Consider the following 16,826-nt stretch of genomic DNA (forward strand, 5'->3'; position numbering starts at 1 on the left):
AGGTGAGGTTCTATTGGTAACATTTTTATGATTGTATAAGGCTAGGATCACATTTATTCTACGCTCTATGCTAATCACGTACATCGGGGATTTAGTGTAAATTCTTCATTTTTTTATGTACCATTATGATGAGAGAGCTACATTTTATGTACGGTATTTATTTTATTTTTTACATTTTTACAAATTTTTAGAGATTTTTTTTTTTACTTAGTTCCACAGTGGAATATATTGTATATTTTTTACTTTAAATGTTGGTCTTGTACACTGCATTACATGACACTGCAGTACCCGCGTACTGCAGTGCATGAGACATGCCATTTTCACACTGACACAGCCTGTTATACCTTGCTGATGGCAGGGTCTAATAAGCTAATATACACCAAAGTCACTATCTGACCTCAGGTCGTGATAGCAACTATTGACACCCTCAATCACAATCACAGGATGCCAGTTGTTAAAGTGGGAGACCTCTTTTAACCTTTTAACTATCTAGATGCCGCTGTTGGGATTGACAGTGGCATCTATGGAATTAAGTGGCCCCGATCGGTGCTAAAACCCGAACAAGACCAATACCACAAGGTGTCAACTCTCATATTCATATGGTTAGTCATTAAGGGGTTAAGAGATTATACCAGTAGATATAAATAGTATACAAAGAACCAAATGGTATGTAAAATAATTTAGGACTGGTCAAGAGTATATGTATAATCATCAGGTGCACAAGACACAGAAAAGGGATCAAAAATCCACACGGAGGCATAGAAAAGAATCCCATTGGTCAAGAGATGTATAAATAATAGAGGGAAAAAATAGCTTGAAAGTGACGACATCCAATGTGCGTTTCGACAATGGCTTCATCAAGCACCTTATTTGTGACACATACCCAAAGAGTAGCAAACCTTAAGCTGTGACCATCAGGAGAACCCTTGAGTAAGTTCTAATGAACCCATTGGTTTCATAAAACCCTGGTTAGGACACACCGCTCCACAGCATTTGTTATGTCTATGGAGCGCCCCCACACCGCCGCAGGGCCGAGGGGTACCCGGAGCCGGGCCTCTAGGTCTCAGTCCTGGGGTTGTCACGGTGGCTAGACCCGGTCCGTGGCCCTGTCTGTCAATGGGGGACGTCCGGTGCAATAAGTGGTGTGGTAACGGTGCAGGTCGCGGTAAATAACGAGGACACCAGTTTGCAGTCTCTTTACCTCTTTACTGAAGATGTTGGAGACCTCAGTCCAGAGCGCTGTTAACTGGGTTTTCAGAGACCGGCCGGTCCAACGACACATCAGGAGTTCTCCTCACAGGTGGGAATCAGTATCTACCTTCTAGCGCTGTGTGTTGTAGTTCTTCCCTGCTGAGCTCCCGGGATAGTCCTCACAACTGTTTCTTTCTGTCTCTACTGTTCGTTCTCCGTCCTCCAGGTGATATGGTAGGACGCACCCGTATGACGGGGTAGGCCTGGAGTTCTTCCGGGACTCTAGAGTCGCCCCTCTCCCACAGCTGCCTCCGTTGTCTGCTTAGGTGTTAAGTGAGACAGCCAACCTGTAATTAGCTGTCCTGCCGTGGTTTGCAATGTACTTAAAGTCTCTTACTTGCTCGGCGTTCCGGCCACCGATTGTTTGCGCCTCAGCAAGGTGCTGCCTCTTTCAACAAAACCCCTGCTGGTATCCTCCTTTTCTGTATTCCCGTTGTTTGCTGGTTAGTTCTGCTCTGAGGAGTCTGCCAGGATCCCCATCCCTGACAGGTCCTCTCACTCGCTCTTCCCAGCTACTTCTCCCTGTCTTCCTGTCCAACCCCCAGTTTTACCAGAGTTGTGAGGAGTGGCCTACTAGATAGGACCACCCCCCCTGGTGGCCGGAGTGTGAAGTGTGGTGAGAATGTACCTGGTCAGAGAAACTCCTTAGTGCAATCAGACGTACCATAGCTCCCCATAGTGGCGGAGCCACAGTACTGCAACAACCAGGACTCTGGGGTGCTGCACTCCCCCCCGGTTAAATCCAGTACTCCGGGACTGGGAAAACAAGAACAATAATACATGTTAACAGGAAACACACAAACTTTTGAAATAGCGTAACAATTGAACATAACAATGCTTCCCTTTACGGGAGGTGAGGATTCTTGAACGTTGCAAAAGTTAGGTCATGCACAGTTTATGACTCTCAGTTCAGTGGTTGAAACAGCGGGGACCCCGGGTAAACAAAGGGGTCCCCCTTATGAAAGTTTTTGAGCAATTCACTGTCCATTACTCTATTGTCCATTTTAACAACCTGTAACAAAAAGATATGCATACAAACATTTTTAATGAAATAGCAGCCCTTATCAATACCTCCACATTTTGTAGCGGAGGGGAGTTTGGTTCTGTGTGCTGCGTGTGGACCTTCGCAGCGCAGGGGTTGCTATTGGCCTAACAGGGCCCGCTATGCTTGCTACCGCTGGTGTAGTGCGCTGTCTTCTAACTACACTTCTAGTGAGTCTGGGTAGCACTGGCAGGTTGGGGCTCTCAGAGCTGCTGCTATCAACAGTGGGTACGGCAGGCTCACTGATAGCAGAGGGAGGATTTGCCGGTTCAACGGTTGGCATGGCTTCCTCAGGCAAGGCTTGTTGAGGTTGCGGGGCCGGATGATCTGGTTCCACCATTGTTTCTGGCGGGTCCGGCTGTTCAAACATTACAACAGGTACCGCAACGGCTTGGTTTATCAGAGTCCAGGACTGGGGAAAGTCACCAAGGACAGTATGGAACATTTTCTCCTTTTCCACCGGCGGGGAGATTTCTGGGGCCGTGCCCCTCTCTTTCAATTTATCGGGGCAGACCTTAAGGTGATCCCTGGATACCGCTGTCGAGGTCTCCCCTTTGTCCTTGCTAATGAGACAGACCTTAGTGTTGTCGAAGTCGGATGGCAAGATGGTATACGGTTCCGCTTCCCATTGGTCATCGGGCTTGTGTAACCTCCTCTTTCGTTTAAGCACTTGCTCACCAGGTGACAGGGGAATCGCAGGAGCGTGTTGGTTGTAGTCCCTTTCTTGCCTCTGCCTAGCCTGGGCGAGACTTCTCTCCACACACTCTTGCACTTCGCGGTACCTTCGCTGCCTTTCTGCATCCCAATCCGCATCCGGCGATGTATCTTCGGGTACTAGGACCCCCATGTCCAGATCAACGGGTAACCGACTAGACCTTCCTCGCATCAGGTACGCTGGAGTACAGTTGGTGGAACTTACTGGGATGTGGTTGTACATATCCACCAAGTCAGGCAACTTTGTCGGCCACAGATTCCGTTCCTCCACAGGCAAGGTCTTCAATAAATCGATTACTACCTGGTTCATCTTCTCGCACATCCCGTTGGTTTGAGGGTGGTACGGTGTAGTTCTGATCTTCTTACACCCGTACAACTGGCAGAATTCTTGGAATACTTCTGCTTCAAAGGCAGGTCCCTGGTCGGTCAGTACCTTCTCTGGGTAGCCATGGGGCCTACAAAAGTGCTGCTGGAAGGCCCTGGCGGCAGTCCTGGCCGTTAGATCTTTAACAGGCACAACCACCAGAAACCTGGAGTAGTGGTCCACGATGGTAAGGGCGTAGATATAGCCCGACCGGCTAGGTGTCAGCTTCACATGATCCAGCGCGACCAGTTCAAGCGGCCGTTTGGTGATGATAGGCCGCAGGGGGGCCCGTTGGCTGTCACGGTCCTTTCTGCGCAGACTACATGGACCACACTCCCGACACCACTTCTCAATGGTTCTCTTCATGCCAATCCAATAGAACCTCCCTCGGAGTAGCTTCTCCAGCTTCTTCCATCCGAAGTGTCCGGCTCCATCATGGTAGGCTCCCAGAACCATGGGCGCATCTCGCCTTGGCACCACTATCTGCCACACCAATTCATGAGTACGTGGGTCGATGCTCCTCCTGCACAGCTTGCCATCATGGATAAACAGCTTGCTTCTTCCCTTCCACAGCTGTTGGGTTTCTTGTGGATCATCTGGGCCAGGGTGCAACCCAGCCTGCGTCAAGAGCTCCTTCACCTGACGGACCGCGGGGTCACTATCCTGGGTTTCTGCCCATCCGTGGTGGGGCAGGGGATTCAGCGTGGCATCCGGTTGGTTCTTGTGCCTGTTCTTCACGTGGTGAGAGCTCTGAGTGGCTTTGGGGCGATGGAAGGCAGGCAGCTCCACCTCTTCAAGTGCCTCCGGGTCTTCTCCCACTTCTGGTAAATTGGGCATTCGGGACAAAGCATCGGCATTGGCATTCTGGTGCCCTGCCCGATATTTGATGGTGAAATCATAGTTGGACAGCCGGGCCATCCACCGCTGTTCCAAGGCCCCGAGTTTGGCGGTATCCAGATGCGTTAGCGGATTGTTGTCCGTGAAGACGGTGAATTTCGCGGAAGCCAGGTAGTGCTTAAACCTCTCCGTCACTGCCCAGACAAGGGCAAGGAATTCCAGTTTGAAGGAACTGTAGTTGTCAGGGTTCCTTTCCGTGGGACGGAGTTTCCTGCTGGCGTAAGCGATCACTCTTTCCTTGCCGTTCTGGACCTGAGACAGCACGGCTCCTAGTCCCACATTACTGGCATCTGTGTACAGCACAAACGGTTGGTCGTATTCGGGGTAAGCCAGTACCTCTTCCCCCGTCAGCGCCGACTTCAAGCAGGTGAAGGATTCCTCCAGCTCTTCGTTCCAATCAAAGGGGGTTTTCCTCCCCTTGGTCTTCTTTGGTTGGCCCACCAGCAGATTTTGCAAGGGTGCGGCCTTCTTGGTGAAATCCTTAATGAATCTCCGGTAGTAACCTACCAACCCGAGGAACTGCCGGACTTCGTGGAGGTCACTAGGCTTTGGCCAGTCCTGGATCACTGTGACCTTGTCGGGGTCTGGGGCCACTCCTTCAGCGCTCACCACATGGCCCAGGTACTGCACTTTTGGTTTCAGCAGATGACACTTGGACGGTTTCACTTTTAGGCCGAATTTGGACAAGGCTTCAAACACCTCGGCCAGGTGCTTCAGATGGTCTTCGTAGGTTTTAGAGAAGACTATGACGTCATCCAGATATAGCAGCACGGTTTCAAAGTTCAGGTGTCCCAGGCAGCTCTCCATCATCCTCTGGAACGTTCCGGGAGCATTGCACAATCCGAAGGGCATGTAGTTGAACTCACAGAGGCCCATTGGCGTCGTGAAGGCCGTCTTTTCCTTGTCCGCCTCCGCCACAGGAACCTGCCAGTACCCACTGGTGAGATCTAAGGTAGAAAAATAGTTAGCAGATTTTAAAGCAGCCAGAGACTCCTCTATCCTGGGCAGTGGGTATGCGTCCTTATGTGTAATGCGATTCAACTGTCTGTAATCAACACACATCCTCATTGTACCATCTTTCTTTTTAACAAGGACTAACGGAGCCGCCCAGGGGCTACAGCTGTCTCTCACCACCCCAGCCTCCTTCATTTCCCGCAACATGTCCTTGGCACACTGGTAATGAGCTGGGGGTACAGGGCGATATCTCTCTTTTATGGGTCGATGATCTCCCGTGGGGATGTGATGTTGGATCCCTTTCACCTGCCCAAAATCTGAGGGGTGTTTGCTGAATACCTGTTCGTACTCGTGTACCACCCTGTAAGCCCCCTGTATTTGATGAGATGGGGTAGAGTCAGTGCCCACATGCAATTCCCGACACCAATCTTTCGAGTGCTCTGCAGAACCTTTGTTCTCCGCCACGTTTGACGGGCCCAAGGGTTCAGGTGTCTGTATTACACTATTATTGACAGTGAACAGTTTGGCGAGCGTAGTATACTTGGTTAGGTGGACCTCTTCCTCCCCACAATTGAGGACACGTACAGGCACTCTCCCCTGTCGGACGTCTACCACCCCCCGGGCTGTCAGAACAGTAGGCCTATTGTCTGAATATACAGGTTCTACCAAGGCCTGGTAGTCCTTACCCCTGAGGCCTATGGCTGCTCGACACCATATTAACATTTCACTCTTGGGAGGTATCGCGATGGGGTTTGAATCACTTACAGTGACACGACCAATCTCACCACCAGTCAGCTCTACCTGCTGTCTCTGCATCAGAGCTCTGATTTCCTTCTGCAGGGCACGTTGCTCACTGTGGCCAGCGTTTTCTGCCACCTGTTGCAACAAAACAATCACTTCTGCAAGACAATTTTCTATAACATTAGTACCAAGAGTCATCATGGGATTACATTCTCGACGATCAATATCTACAATCACAATCCCTTGGGCTTTCAATTCCACCCGCCCCACTTTGATGGTGACCTCCTTATACCCCACTTGTGGCAATGGCTGACCATTACTGGCGATTATGGTGAAATCATCATCAGGGCCACGAGTAATATCAGCGTCCTCCCAATACCGTTTGTAGAGCACGTAAGGTATAGTCGTCACCTGAGAACCGGTGTCCAGCAAAGCATTCAAGGGGATTCCATCAATCACTACAGGGAGAACTGGTCGTCCTCCGATATACTTGGTTCTCCAATGCTGCGGGCCTGACCGTCCTACTCCTGGGGGTTGGCCCTTTGCCCCAGGGGTTGCTCGTTTAAAGGACAGTACCTTGCAAGATGGCCCACCTGGTGACAGCGGCGGCAGATGGGTCATCCATCCTGGTGGAAGCGATCGTCGGGCCGGCTCCTGGTCGGCGGAGTCCTCCTCTGTCGCATCCAAGGGACATCCTCCGGGCTGGAAGCCAACTGGATCTTCTCTTTGGGGGCCTCCTGTAGGGACTGCACCGTCCGGGCCAGGGCAGCAACGCTCTTGGTTAGCTCTTGCATCTGGAGACGAAGTCCTGCAGGGGAGTCGTCCTCGAAGCTCTGGGCGTCGGCCTCCGCGGCAACTGGGGTATCCGATGCCACCTCCTGGTGGTATGTGAGAGCGGGGCGCCTGGGTGGTACTGCGCGGCTGGGCTGTCGCTCCTGCAATGCCTGGATAGCTTTATCTTTAAACTGCGCAAAAGTCAAGTCTGGATTTTGCATGGCCAGAAAGTGCAATTGGCCCTGCTGGTGACTGCACAGGAGCCCCTCAATGAACCGCTTCTTCAGGATTTTATCTTCATCCTGCATGCTGCCGGGGTCACTCTGCTTAATGGCCCGCATCGCTTCCTGGAGATTAAGGGCATAGTCCCGCAAGCTATCCTGTGACTTTTGTTTGCATCCATAAAAAGTCAGTTTAATCTCTGTAGCAGTGCGAGTATCAAAGGTGGCTTTAAGCTTGGCAAAAATCTGTTGTGCAGTTCCTTTATCCTCAGCGGGCCAGGATTTCAATTCTCTCAGAGCCGCCCCAAAGAGTTGGCCGGTTATCATATGGACCTTCTGGGGCTCGGTTAGGGGATAGAACTCGAGCAGGCTGCAGAGCCCTTCTTTAAAGTCAGTGAACGTATGCGCCTCCCCAGAGTATCGTGGGAGCCAGGCCGCTCCGGGCAGGTAGGGCATGGAGAAGGGCATTATGGCTTTTGCATTAGCGGCAGTGTCCGACTGGCTGATGGGGGCAGCGGGTTCTGCGGCAGTCAGTGGTGGTATTAGGGCCGCGGCTTCGCCCGCTGCGGGGACCGGAGCTGCCCCTGCGTCCGCGGCTGCGACCGCCACCTCCTCTCCTCCCGACTCGGACATGGCCGTCCCTTCCTCCCACTAACCTGCTGGAGGTTGGAGTTCCTCTTCCGGGATTGGCGCCTCACCGCGCTTTCCGTTCCGCGCTTCTTTTGGCTGATCCCGCCCACGTAGCTAAGGCTCCTCCCTCCGCGCGCGGCAATGGCGAATTTTGGCGGCAAATGGCACAGCACAGTCTTTTCAATAAAGTACGGTCCAAGCACAATAACTCACAGTCTCTAGGCACACATGACCTGATTCTTCAGGCTTAAGTAGATCCTGTTCGTGACGCCAAGTTTGGAGCGCCCCCACACCGCCGCAGGGCCGAGGGGTACCCGGAGCCGGGCCTCTAGGTCTCAGTCCTGGGGTTGTCACGGTGGCTAGACCCGGTCCGTGGCCCTGTCTGTCAATGGGGGACGTCCGGTGCAATAAGTGGTGTGGTAACGGTGCAGGTCGCGGTAAATAACGAGGACACCAGTTTGCAGTCTCTTTACCTCTTTACTGAAGATGTTGGAGACCTCAGTCCAGAGCGCTGTTAACTGGGTTTTCAGAGACCGGCCGGTCCAACGACACATCAGGAGTTCTCCTCACAGGTGGGAATCAGTATCTACCTTCTAGCGCTGTGTGTTGTAGTTCTTCCCTGCTGAGCTCCCGGGATAGTCCTCACAACTGTTTCTTTCTGTCTCTACTGTTCGTTCTCCGTCCTCCAGGTGATATGGTAGGACGCACCCGTATGACGGGGTAGGCCTGGAGTTCTTCCGGGACTCTAGAGTCGCCCCTCTCCCACAGCTGCCTCCGTTGTCTGCTTAGGTGTTAAGTGAGACAGCCAACCTGTAATTAGCTGTCCTGCCGTGGTTTGCAATGTACTTAAAGTCTCTTACTTGCTCGGCGTTCCGGCCACCGATTGTTTGCGCCTCAGCAAGGTGCTGCCTCTTTCAACAAAACCCCTGCTGGTATCCTCCTTTTCTGTATTCCCGTTGTTTGCTGGTTAGTTCTGCTCTGAGGAGTCTGCCAGGATCCCCATCCCTGACAGGTCCTCTCACTCGCTCTTCCCAGCTACTTCTCCCTGTCTTCCTGTCCAACCCCCAGTTTTACCAGAGTTGTGAGGAGTGGCCTACTAGATAGGACCACCCCCCCTGGTGGCCGGAGTGTGAAGTGTGGTGAGAATGTACCTGGTCAGAGAAACTCCTTAGTGCAATCAGACGTACCATAGCTCCCCATAGTGGCGGAGCCACAGTACTGCAACAACCAGGACTCTGGGGTGCTGCATCTACATAAACACAGATACCTCCGCTTGGGCTAAAACATTGGATTAAAAGCAGTGCTGGTTCTTCAATATCCTGATTTAGATTTGCATCTTAGTTTGGATTCCATTATTAGATCACTTTGACTTTGGATAGCATCACTATGCCCCAGGCGTAAAAAATAAAACTGTTCATATGAATGGGTATAGTAACTGTGGTGGAGAAATTATATGGATGGTAGGGGATTAAATATGTATGTGTTATATTAAAAACTGACAAAAACAGCAACAAGGAGACGTGTGTTCATGCTGGAGTGTGATCTTCTATCCCGATCACTTGAGGTTTGCACTCATGCAAGATCACTTAGTGTCACTAGTAAAGCTCTATAATTTATAACGCTCCAGACTGAAGACAGAGACGTCAGAAAAACATCTTATAGCTCAGCGCGTGAAGAAGATCATGTGACGCATGCACACTTTTTATTTCATGTCCGTTTTCCCATTTCATGTCCTAGATTCCTCAGCCAAGACCGCGGGTCTTGCATCTCCATGCAGTGAAATTTTTTTTTTCTGTCACAATCTGTCACAAAGACAGGGATTGTCGAACGGTGTGCTGCCTACCTGGCGCTCGAGTCCGACACATCGCTGATCGGGTGGACAGATTACTGGGAGGGGCTGGTGAGGACCCAGCGGTCATGGTGCACATTGGCACAAATTACAAAGTTAGAGGTAGGTGGTGAGGATGGGGGACATCCTTTTTTGGAAGTGCATTGAACAGCAAGGTGGATTTCTGCTGAGGGGAAAAAAAATCTATAAATCTTCAGCTCAAGCGAGTGTGAACGAGCTGAGTGTGACCTGAGCGTAAGTGTGATCGGTGGTAAGTGTGACTTGTGATTCAGTGAAGAGCAGCCAGCAGTTCACATGTCCTCTTTGTCCCGAAGTGTCCACCTACTCTGGACGAATGAGCCCAAGAGAGAACCTCCGGTCGCAAATTGATGGGAACAAAAGTCTTGCCCGGAGGCACAGACTCTAGCGAAACCGGAGCTACAGTTCTCAGACTCTCTGAAGGGACAATAAGCCGAGGCTCTTCTTCCTCCTCCTCAGTTGACACAACGGAGCGAGAGAAAGCGTCAGCACGAATGTTCTTCTCCCCGGCGAGATAATGGAGAGTGAAGTAGAAGCGGGAGAAGAACAAGGACCATCTGGCCTGACGAGAATTCAGCCGCTGAGCTGTACGCAAATAAACCAAATTTTTGTGGTCCGTGAAGACTTGGAAGGGAAACCGAGCTCCCTCCAAGAGATGTCTCCACTCCGAAAATGCCAACTTCATTGCTAGCAACTCCCTATCCCCGATGGAGTAATTTCTCTCCGCTGGTGTGAAGGTCTTTGAGAAGAAGAAGCGTGGATGCTTCCGACCTTGAGCATCCTTTTGATAGAGGACTGCTCCGGCACCAACGGATGAGGCATCCACCTCCATTAAGAATGGCTTATCCACATCGGGACGATGTAAGATGGGAGCGCTAGCAGTTCTTGCCAGTCCATCACAGCCTGTAGTTTGACAGGATCCATCGCCAATACCTGGGCGGAGATGATATAGCCCAGGAAAGGTAAAGACTCCTGCTCAAACACACACTTCTCCAACTTTGCATAGAGGGAATTCGCCCGTAAGAGTTCGAAGACTCTGCCAACATCTCTCCGGTGGGAGTCAATATCTGGAGAGAAGATGAGAATATCATCCAGATAGACTACGACCGAGGTGGAAGGCATATCCTGGAAGATATCGTTGACAAAGTCCTGAAAAACGGCCGGGGCATTACAGAGCCCGAAGGGCATTACCAGATATTCATAGTGCTCATCCCTGGTATTAAAAGCCGTTTTCCATTCGTCCCCCTCACGGATGCGAATCAGGTTGTAGACACCCCGCAGATCTAGTTTGGTGAATACCCTTGCTCCCCTTAACCTGTCAAAGTGCTCAGAAATCAGGGGCAACGGGTACTTATTTTTAATGGTGATGGCATTAAGACCCCTGTAATCGATGCAAAGACGTAATTCCCCATTCTTCTTCTGTACGAAGAAGAATCCCGCCCCTGCAGGAGACACCGACTTCCTAATGAACCCTCTTGCCAAATTCTCCTGGATGTATTGAGACACAGCCTCCATCTCAGGGAGAGAGAGGGGATATACCCTTCCCCGAGGAGGTTCAGCTCCAGGCAAGAGATCAATAGGACAGTCATAGGGGCGATGAGGTGGAAGAGTTTCTGCAGCCCTTTTGGAGAAAACGTCAGCATAGCACCAATAGCACTTGGGAAGAGAAGAAAGATCTGCGGGTAGCTCAGTGGTGGAAACCTGAACGCACTCTTTCACACATCTGCCCTTACATGACTCACTCCAACCCAATATCCTCCCAGAGGTCCACTCAATATGTGGGGAGTGGAAACGGAGCCAGGGTATTCCCAGCAGAATTTCGTCCATTCCCTCGGGAAAGACAAGAAGGGAAATAACCTCCTGGTGGGAAGGGGACATGGATAACGTGAAAGGGACAGTCTGGTGTGTGATTTGTGTGGGAAGTGTTGACCCATTCACTACTCTAACAGTCACCGGTTTGGCGAGCATCACCTGAGGTATTGCATGGCGCAGAGCAAAAGCAGAGGACATGAAATTCCCCTCCGCTCCTGAGTCCACACAAAGCTCGACTGTTAGAGAAGATGAGCCTAACGTGATTATCCCTTCAAAGGACAACTTGGAGGAAAATGCCACTGTATCTAGTGCACCTCCTCCAATGTTTACTAGACGCGATCGTTCTCCTGACCGCCGTGGACATTTATTGGCATAATGTCCTATTTGTTGGCAATTTTTACAAACCACGGGTACCCGAGCGGCCCGCGACTTAGGTCCCGCTCGAGAAACCTCCATGGCCTCATGGGGGTCGGACACCTGAGCGGAAGTTTCTAGAGGTCTGGCGAAGGTGGGAGCCAGCCGAAACCTCTGCCTACACTGGGTCCGCTCTAACCTCTGCTCGTTAAAACGGAGGTCGATGCGGGTAGATATAGTAATGGGCTCCTCCAGTGTGGCGGGAATCTCCCTGGTGGCCAAGGCGTCCTTCACATGGTCTGCCAGTCCTTTCCAAAATACCGGAATAAGGACTTTATCCAGCCACTCCAGCTCTGAGACCAGAGTCTGGAATTGGACGGTGAACTGACTGACCATGGACGCACCCTGTGTTATTGCCAACAATTGGAGCGCGGTATCGTGGGTGACACGAGGTCCCAAAGAGACCTGTTTCAGAGCGTCCAGTAAGAGAGGAGCACTCTGCACCACACGATCATTATGCTCCCATAGCGGCGTTGCCCACTCCAACGCCCTGCCCGACAAAAGGGATAAAATAAATCCCACTTTCGCCCGTTCCGTACGAAAACGTGCAGCCAGAAGCTCAAGATGTATGGAGCACTGACTCACGAATCCCCAACATAGTTTACTGTCACCAGCAAATTTGTCTGGAAGCGGGAGACGGGATAAAGTCGGAGCAGGGGTGGCCGAGGACAAACTGGCTGCAGCTACACTTGCAGCCTGAACAGCGACTGCGGTAACATCAACAGCTGAGGTTGTGCGCTCAAGAGCCACCAACCTACCCTCCAGCTGCTGGACGTACCGCTGTAAACGCTGATCATCCGCCATTTACTAGCCAGACCCTGGCGCTAGTATTATGTTAGGGCTAGCGGAACGCACCGAGTAAAAATAGATGTTTATTATAAATGGTGCGTTCGCAGCCAGGTGTCCACCGTGCAGGAGAACCTGCTGCTAGTGAATGGTGGCACTATTTGGCGGTATAGACTAGCTCTGTTACCTCACAGAGCAGCCGTGAGAGGAAAGCACTGCACCCTGTTAGCCTCACAGGAGCACAAGCTTGCTGCCGAACTGATAGCAGTCAGTGGTTATGCACACACACAATCTCCTCACCGGAGAAGCCGGTATTCTAGGGGCTTATTTCAGCCGGGTCCCTGAACATATTCATGCATAACCATACTGGCGCAAAGCACATATTTGAATTGATACTAGTGCATGGCCGTGCGGCCATGCGAGCCTTTTATAGCTGAAGCACGAACAAGACCTTCCTAGAAGGACCAATGAGAAGCTGCCACAAAGCCTGAGCACCTTCAGGACCTTCCAGGAGAACCAATGGCCTTTGCTGCAGTATCTAAGCATGTGACCCTCGATCTCCAATGAGAGATCTTACCCTGGGCATGCTCAGAAGGAGAAAAGCGGGACTTAGTCCCAAAAGCGTCTGCTCGCCGCTGCCCAGCACTGGCCTCAATGGCAGAAGCTGGAAAAGCAGCAGTAACCCTTTGCACAGAGTCAGACTGAGCGAGACACTGGGACTGACATCTCCCAAAAGCGTCTGCTCGCCGCTGCCCAGCACTGGCCTCAATGGCAGAAGCTGGAAAAGCAGCAGTAACCCTTTGCACAGAGTCAGACTGAGCGAGACACTGGGACTGACATCTCCGCTGAGCAGACTCCACTGCGGCAGGAGTAGAATGGGAGACCGCAGTGGAGATGACCGAGATTCCCCCTGTGCAGAGGTGGGAACTCGACCCCCAACAACCGGTGTGTTGGGCTGACAACCAGAGGTCTCCTGTAGACCTCTATTGTTGTCAGTGCCAGCATGCTGTGGGCGGCGCTCATAGCAAGTGAGCAATTCTGCTATATAGAGGCAATCTGAACATCGCCTCTTTGTAGCAGAGCCATTCAGGTTGTTGCAGCTTCTAGACACCTATGGAGACTATTGAAGAGAAGAATGCCAAAAGTAAAAAAAATGTTTTTAAAAAATATATAAAAGTTCAAATCACCCCCCTTTCGCCCCATTCAAAATAAACCAATAAAAATAAAATCAAACCTACACATATTTGGAATCACAGCGTTCGGAATCACGTGATCTATCAATAAAACAAAGGATTAACCTGATCGCTAAATGGAGTAGCGAGAAAAAAAGTCAAAAAGCCAGAATTACATTTTTTGGTTGCCGCGACATTGCATTAAAATGCAATAACGGGCGATCAAAAGATCGAATGTGCACCAAAATGGTATTATTAAAAACACCAGCTTGGCACCCAAAAAATAAGCCCTCACCTGACCCCAGATCACGAAAAATGGAGACGCTATGGGTATCGGAAAATGGCGCAATTTTTTTTAACAAATTTTGGATTTTTTTTTCACCACTTTGATAAAAAAAGAACCTTGTAATGACCTGGAGAATCATAATGGCAGGTCAGTTTTATCATTTAGGGAACCTAGTAAAAAAAGCCAAACAAAAAACCAGTGTGGGATTGCACTTTTTTTGGCAATTTCACCGCATTTGAAATTTTTTTTTACATTTTCTAGTAAATTACATGGTCATTCAAAAGTACAACTTGTCCGGCAAAAAACAAGCCCTCATATGGCCATATTGCCGGAAAAATAAAAAAGTTATGGCTTTGAGAAGAAGGGGAGCAAAAAACACAAAACCAAAAAAAGCGCCGGGTGTTAAGGGGTCAATCCGTCTGTCATTTACTGTTTACAATTATCCTAGTGATCATCATTTATAGAGATTTACTAAACAACCCCCATTAAATGATTTTAGAATAAATAATTTGATGTCTTATTTCCGTCACTGTACTCAGAAAGCACGGTGAAAAGATGGAAGCATCGGGCTTCAGAACAAGCGATGCAAGGACTGGAGACATTCTGGGTAGTATCTTTATGTGCAGTGGCTTGCAAGTGCCAGTTGTCCTGCCAGCCTGGCTCATCGCCATACATAGGATATAAATTACTTGTATATTATTTAGGAGGACAAATACTTCTCGTGTGCCCACAATGCTCTCAGGAGAGAGGATGTAATATAGTATTTTCTCCGCTAATAGCTCAGCTTGGCATTCAAGTCAAATTTAGCATTGCAGCAGGAACCCTCCGAGCCTGGATGAAAGCTCCCTTGGCTGTATTTTCCCTGCTGTTTTACAACATCGACATTTAATCAGTGTATGATAAATGGTCGACGCTTAAAATATAAAATCCCGGAATCAAACTAAAGAGGAATAAACTACGGCCTCTGCAGCAATAGAAGTCCTTCATGCTCTTTAGCGGATTTGACTTAAAGCGTTATTTCTAGGAGCGACTTTACATAATATATTTGGTCATTGATTAGAAAGCAACAACCCCATACATATTAGACCAGGGGTCCCCATCCTGTGGTTCGGAAGCCACATATGGTTCTTGGGACCATGACGCGTGGCTCGAGGCTTTCAGTTGCGTTAGCACTAGGTTTTGCGAACAGCTATGAAGAGCAGTTCTCCAGAAGGTGGCTTTTGTGAGTGGCCGTCACAGAAGAGCAGGTCCGGATGCACATATACTGGCCTTGGAGTCATAGAGATAAATTAGGTATAGTAGTCTGGAGATAGTATGATGGTGCCAGCAGGAACAGGTGCTTGAAGGGGTTGGAACAGGATTTCTCCACTCCGATGGTGGGGAGTTTGGATGCGACGCTGAATATGGCTCTCCAGATAAGTAACATTGAAGACCACTGCATTAGACTAATGTTGGCCAAACCCACTGATATCACTTGAATAGGGGGAGGAGATGTATTATCTGGCCACAGAACTGATGTGTTCCGGCAGCATATGAGAACTTCCTCTGTTGCCGGTAACAGCTGATCTCCCAGGTTTTGGTGTTGCACCTCCACTTATCAGATATCGGTGGCCTATACTAACGATAGACCATCAATAAAAAAGTAATGGCCAACACCTTTAATGAGAGCCAGCACCTCGAAAGCTAATTACAAGGAAGTTAGAATCAATTGATATTGTACAGAGTTCCTTGAGAAATCCTTACCTATTGCCTCCATTTTCTAATGTGCTGCTTCCAGTATTGGTCATAAAATGTGAATTAAGAGTTTCCTTCTCAACAGCTCCTGTCTGGAATAGTGTTGGGTCCGTTGAGTCTCAAAAATTAGGTTCCTGCCTTTTTTTTGCATGGAGATGGGTATGGTTATTCTTTTGTAGAATGTGAATTCATCCTAGAATGGAAAGGTAGGATAAAAGTATTCATTCTGATGTGTCTTTGTGGAACTTTGCAAATATATCACACGCATAAAATCAATTCTGAATACCAACCTATTCCAGGAATATTCTAAAACAATTTCTTCTTCTTCACCTTCTTGTAGATGGCTCGTCTCAGAGGGCCCCTCTTGCTCCGCCATATGCTGTAGTGCTGATCTCTTGCTCTGGTCTGCTGGCCTTCATCTTCCTGCTCCTCACCTGTCTCTGCTGCAAAAGAGGTGATGTTGGCTTCAAGGTGAGATCCGTTGCACTAAATATTACAGAGTCGTGTAGACAAGGAGGAAGCCGAGAAACAATTTTGGAGAGATCCAAATAGTTATACAGACGTTTCCTTTCTTGAGTTGTCTCTAAATCTGACATCTTGTGCATACGGTGGAAACCAACAACCCTACTGCCTTACAATGGGGTCCATCCGGTTCCTTTACCTTAATCATAGATATGAACAGAGCCTAATATTGAGGTTACACGGCAAGATCATGGCCATTACCTCACCTCTGATCGGCAGACAGATCATCTAGAATCCCATGGGTCCAGAACAATCAATAATACAATAGTTCTGTGTGCATGGAATACATTGTTATCGGCAGCACATCACCTGTTTACCCAGGATAATGTGCTGCCGAAAATTATTTTTCAAGCCACCCCAAAAATCATTGCGCCCAAATAGAGTGTTTTGTTCATTCATTGGGTGTTTCCCAGCCTGTTTAGATGGGCTCATAATCCGGAACAAGCGTTACTACGAATGCTCATTCTTATCAGATACTTTTGCTTTTTTTTCCTCCTGGATTCGATTTTTTACTCTGAATTTCATGGGTAAAGTTTGTATTCAGTGAAGACAGATTTTCCCATTACTGAGATCGAAGATGACAGTTGGTGCTTTTAAACTTCCATGGAGGAGGGAGGAGCTAGAGGCGGAGACAGCCATTCTGCT

The 16,826-nt window shown here is 49.4% G+C and overlaps 1 protein-coding gene across 4 annotated transcripts in view; it reads left to right on the plus strand.

Annotated features, from left to right (window-relative positions):
- The window catches only part of LMTK3 (lemur tyrosine kinase 3), a 127,151-nt gene that overhangs the window by 43,773 nt on the left and 66,552 nt on the right, over nt 1-16,826 (plus strand). For all 4 annotated transcript variants that reach the window (XM_077259511.1, XM_077259515.1, XM_077259514.1 and 1 more), the window contains exon 3: nt 16,000-16,130. In XM_077259511.1, the coding sequence (XP_077115626.1) occupies nt 16,000-16,130 (131 nt within the window). The remainder of the gene's footprint in view (nt 1-15,999; nt 16,131-16,826) is intronic.

The sequence above is a fragment of the Ranitomeya variabilis genome, chromosome 4 (genome assembly GCF_051348905.1).
Source record: "Ranitomeya variabilis isolate aRanVar5 chromosome 4, aRanVar5.hap1, whole genome shotgun sequence".
Classification (NCBI taxonomy): Eukaryota; Metazoa; Chordata; class Amphibia; order Anura; family Dendrobatidae; genus Ranitomeya; species Ranitomeya variabilis.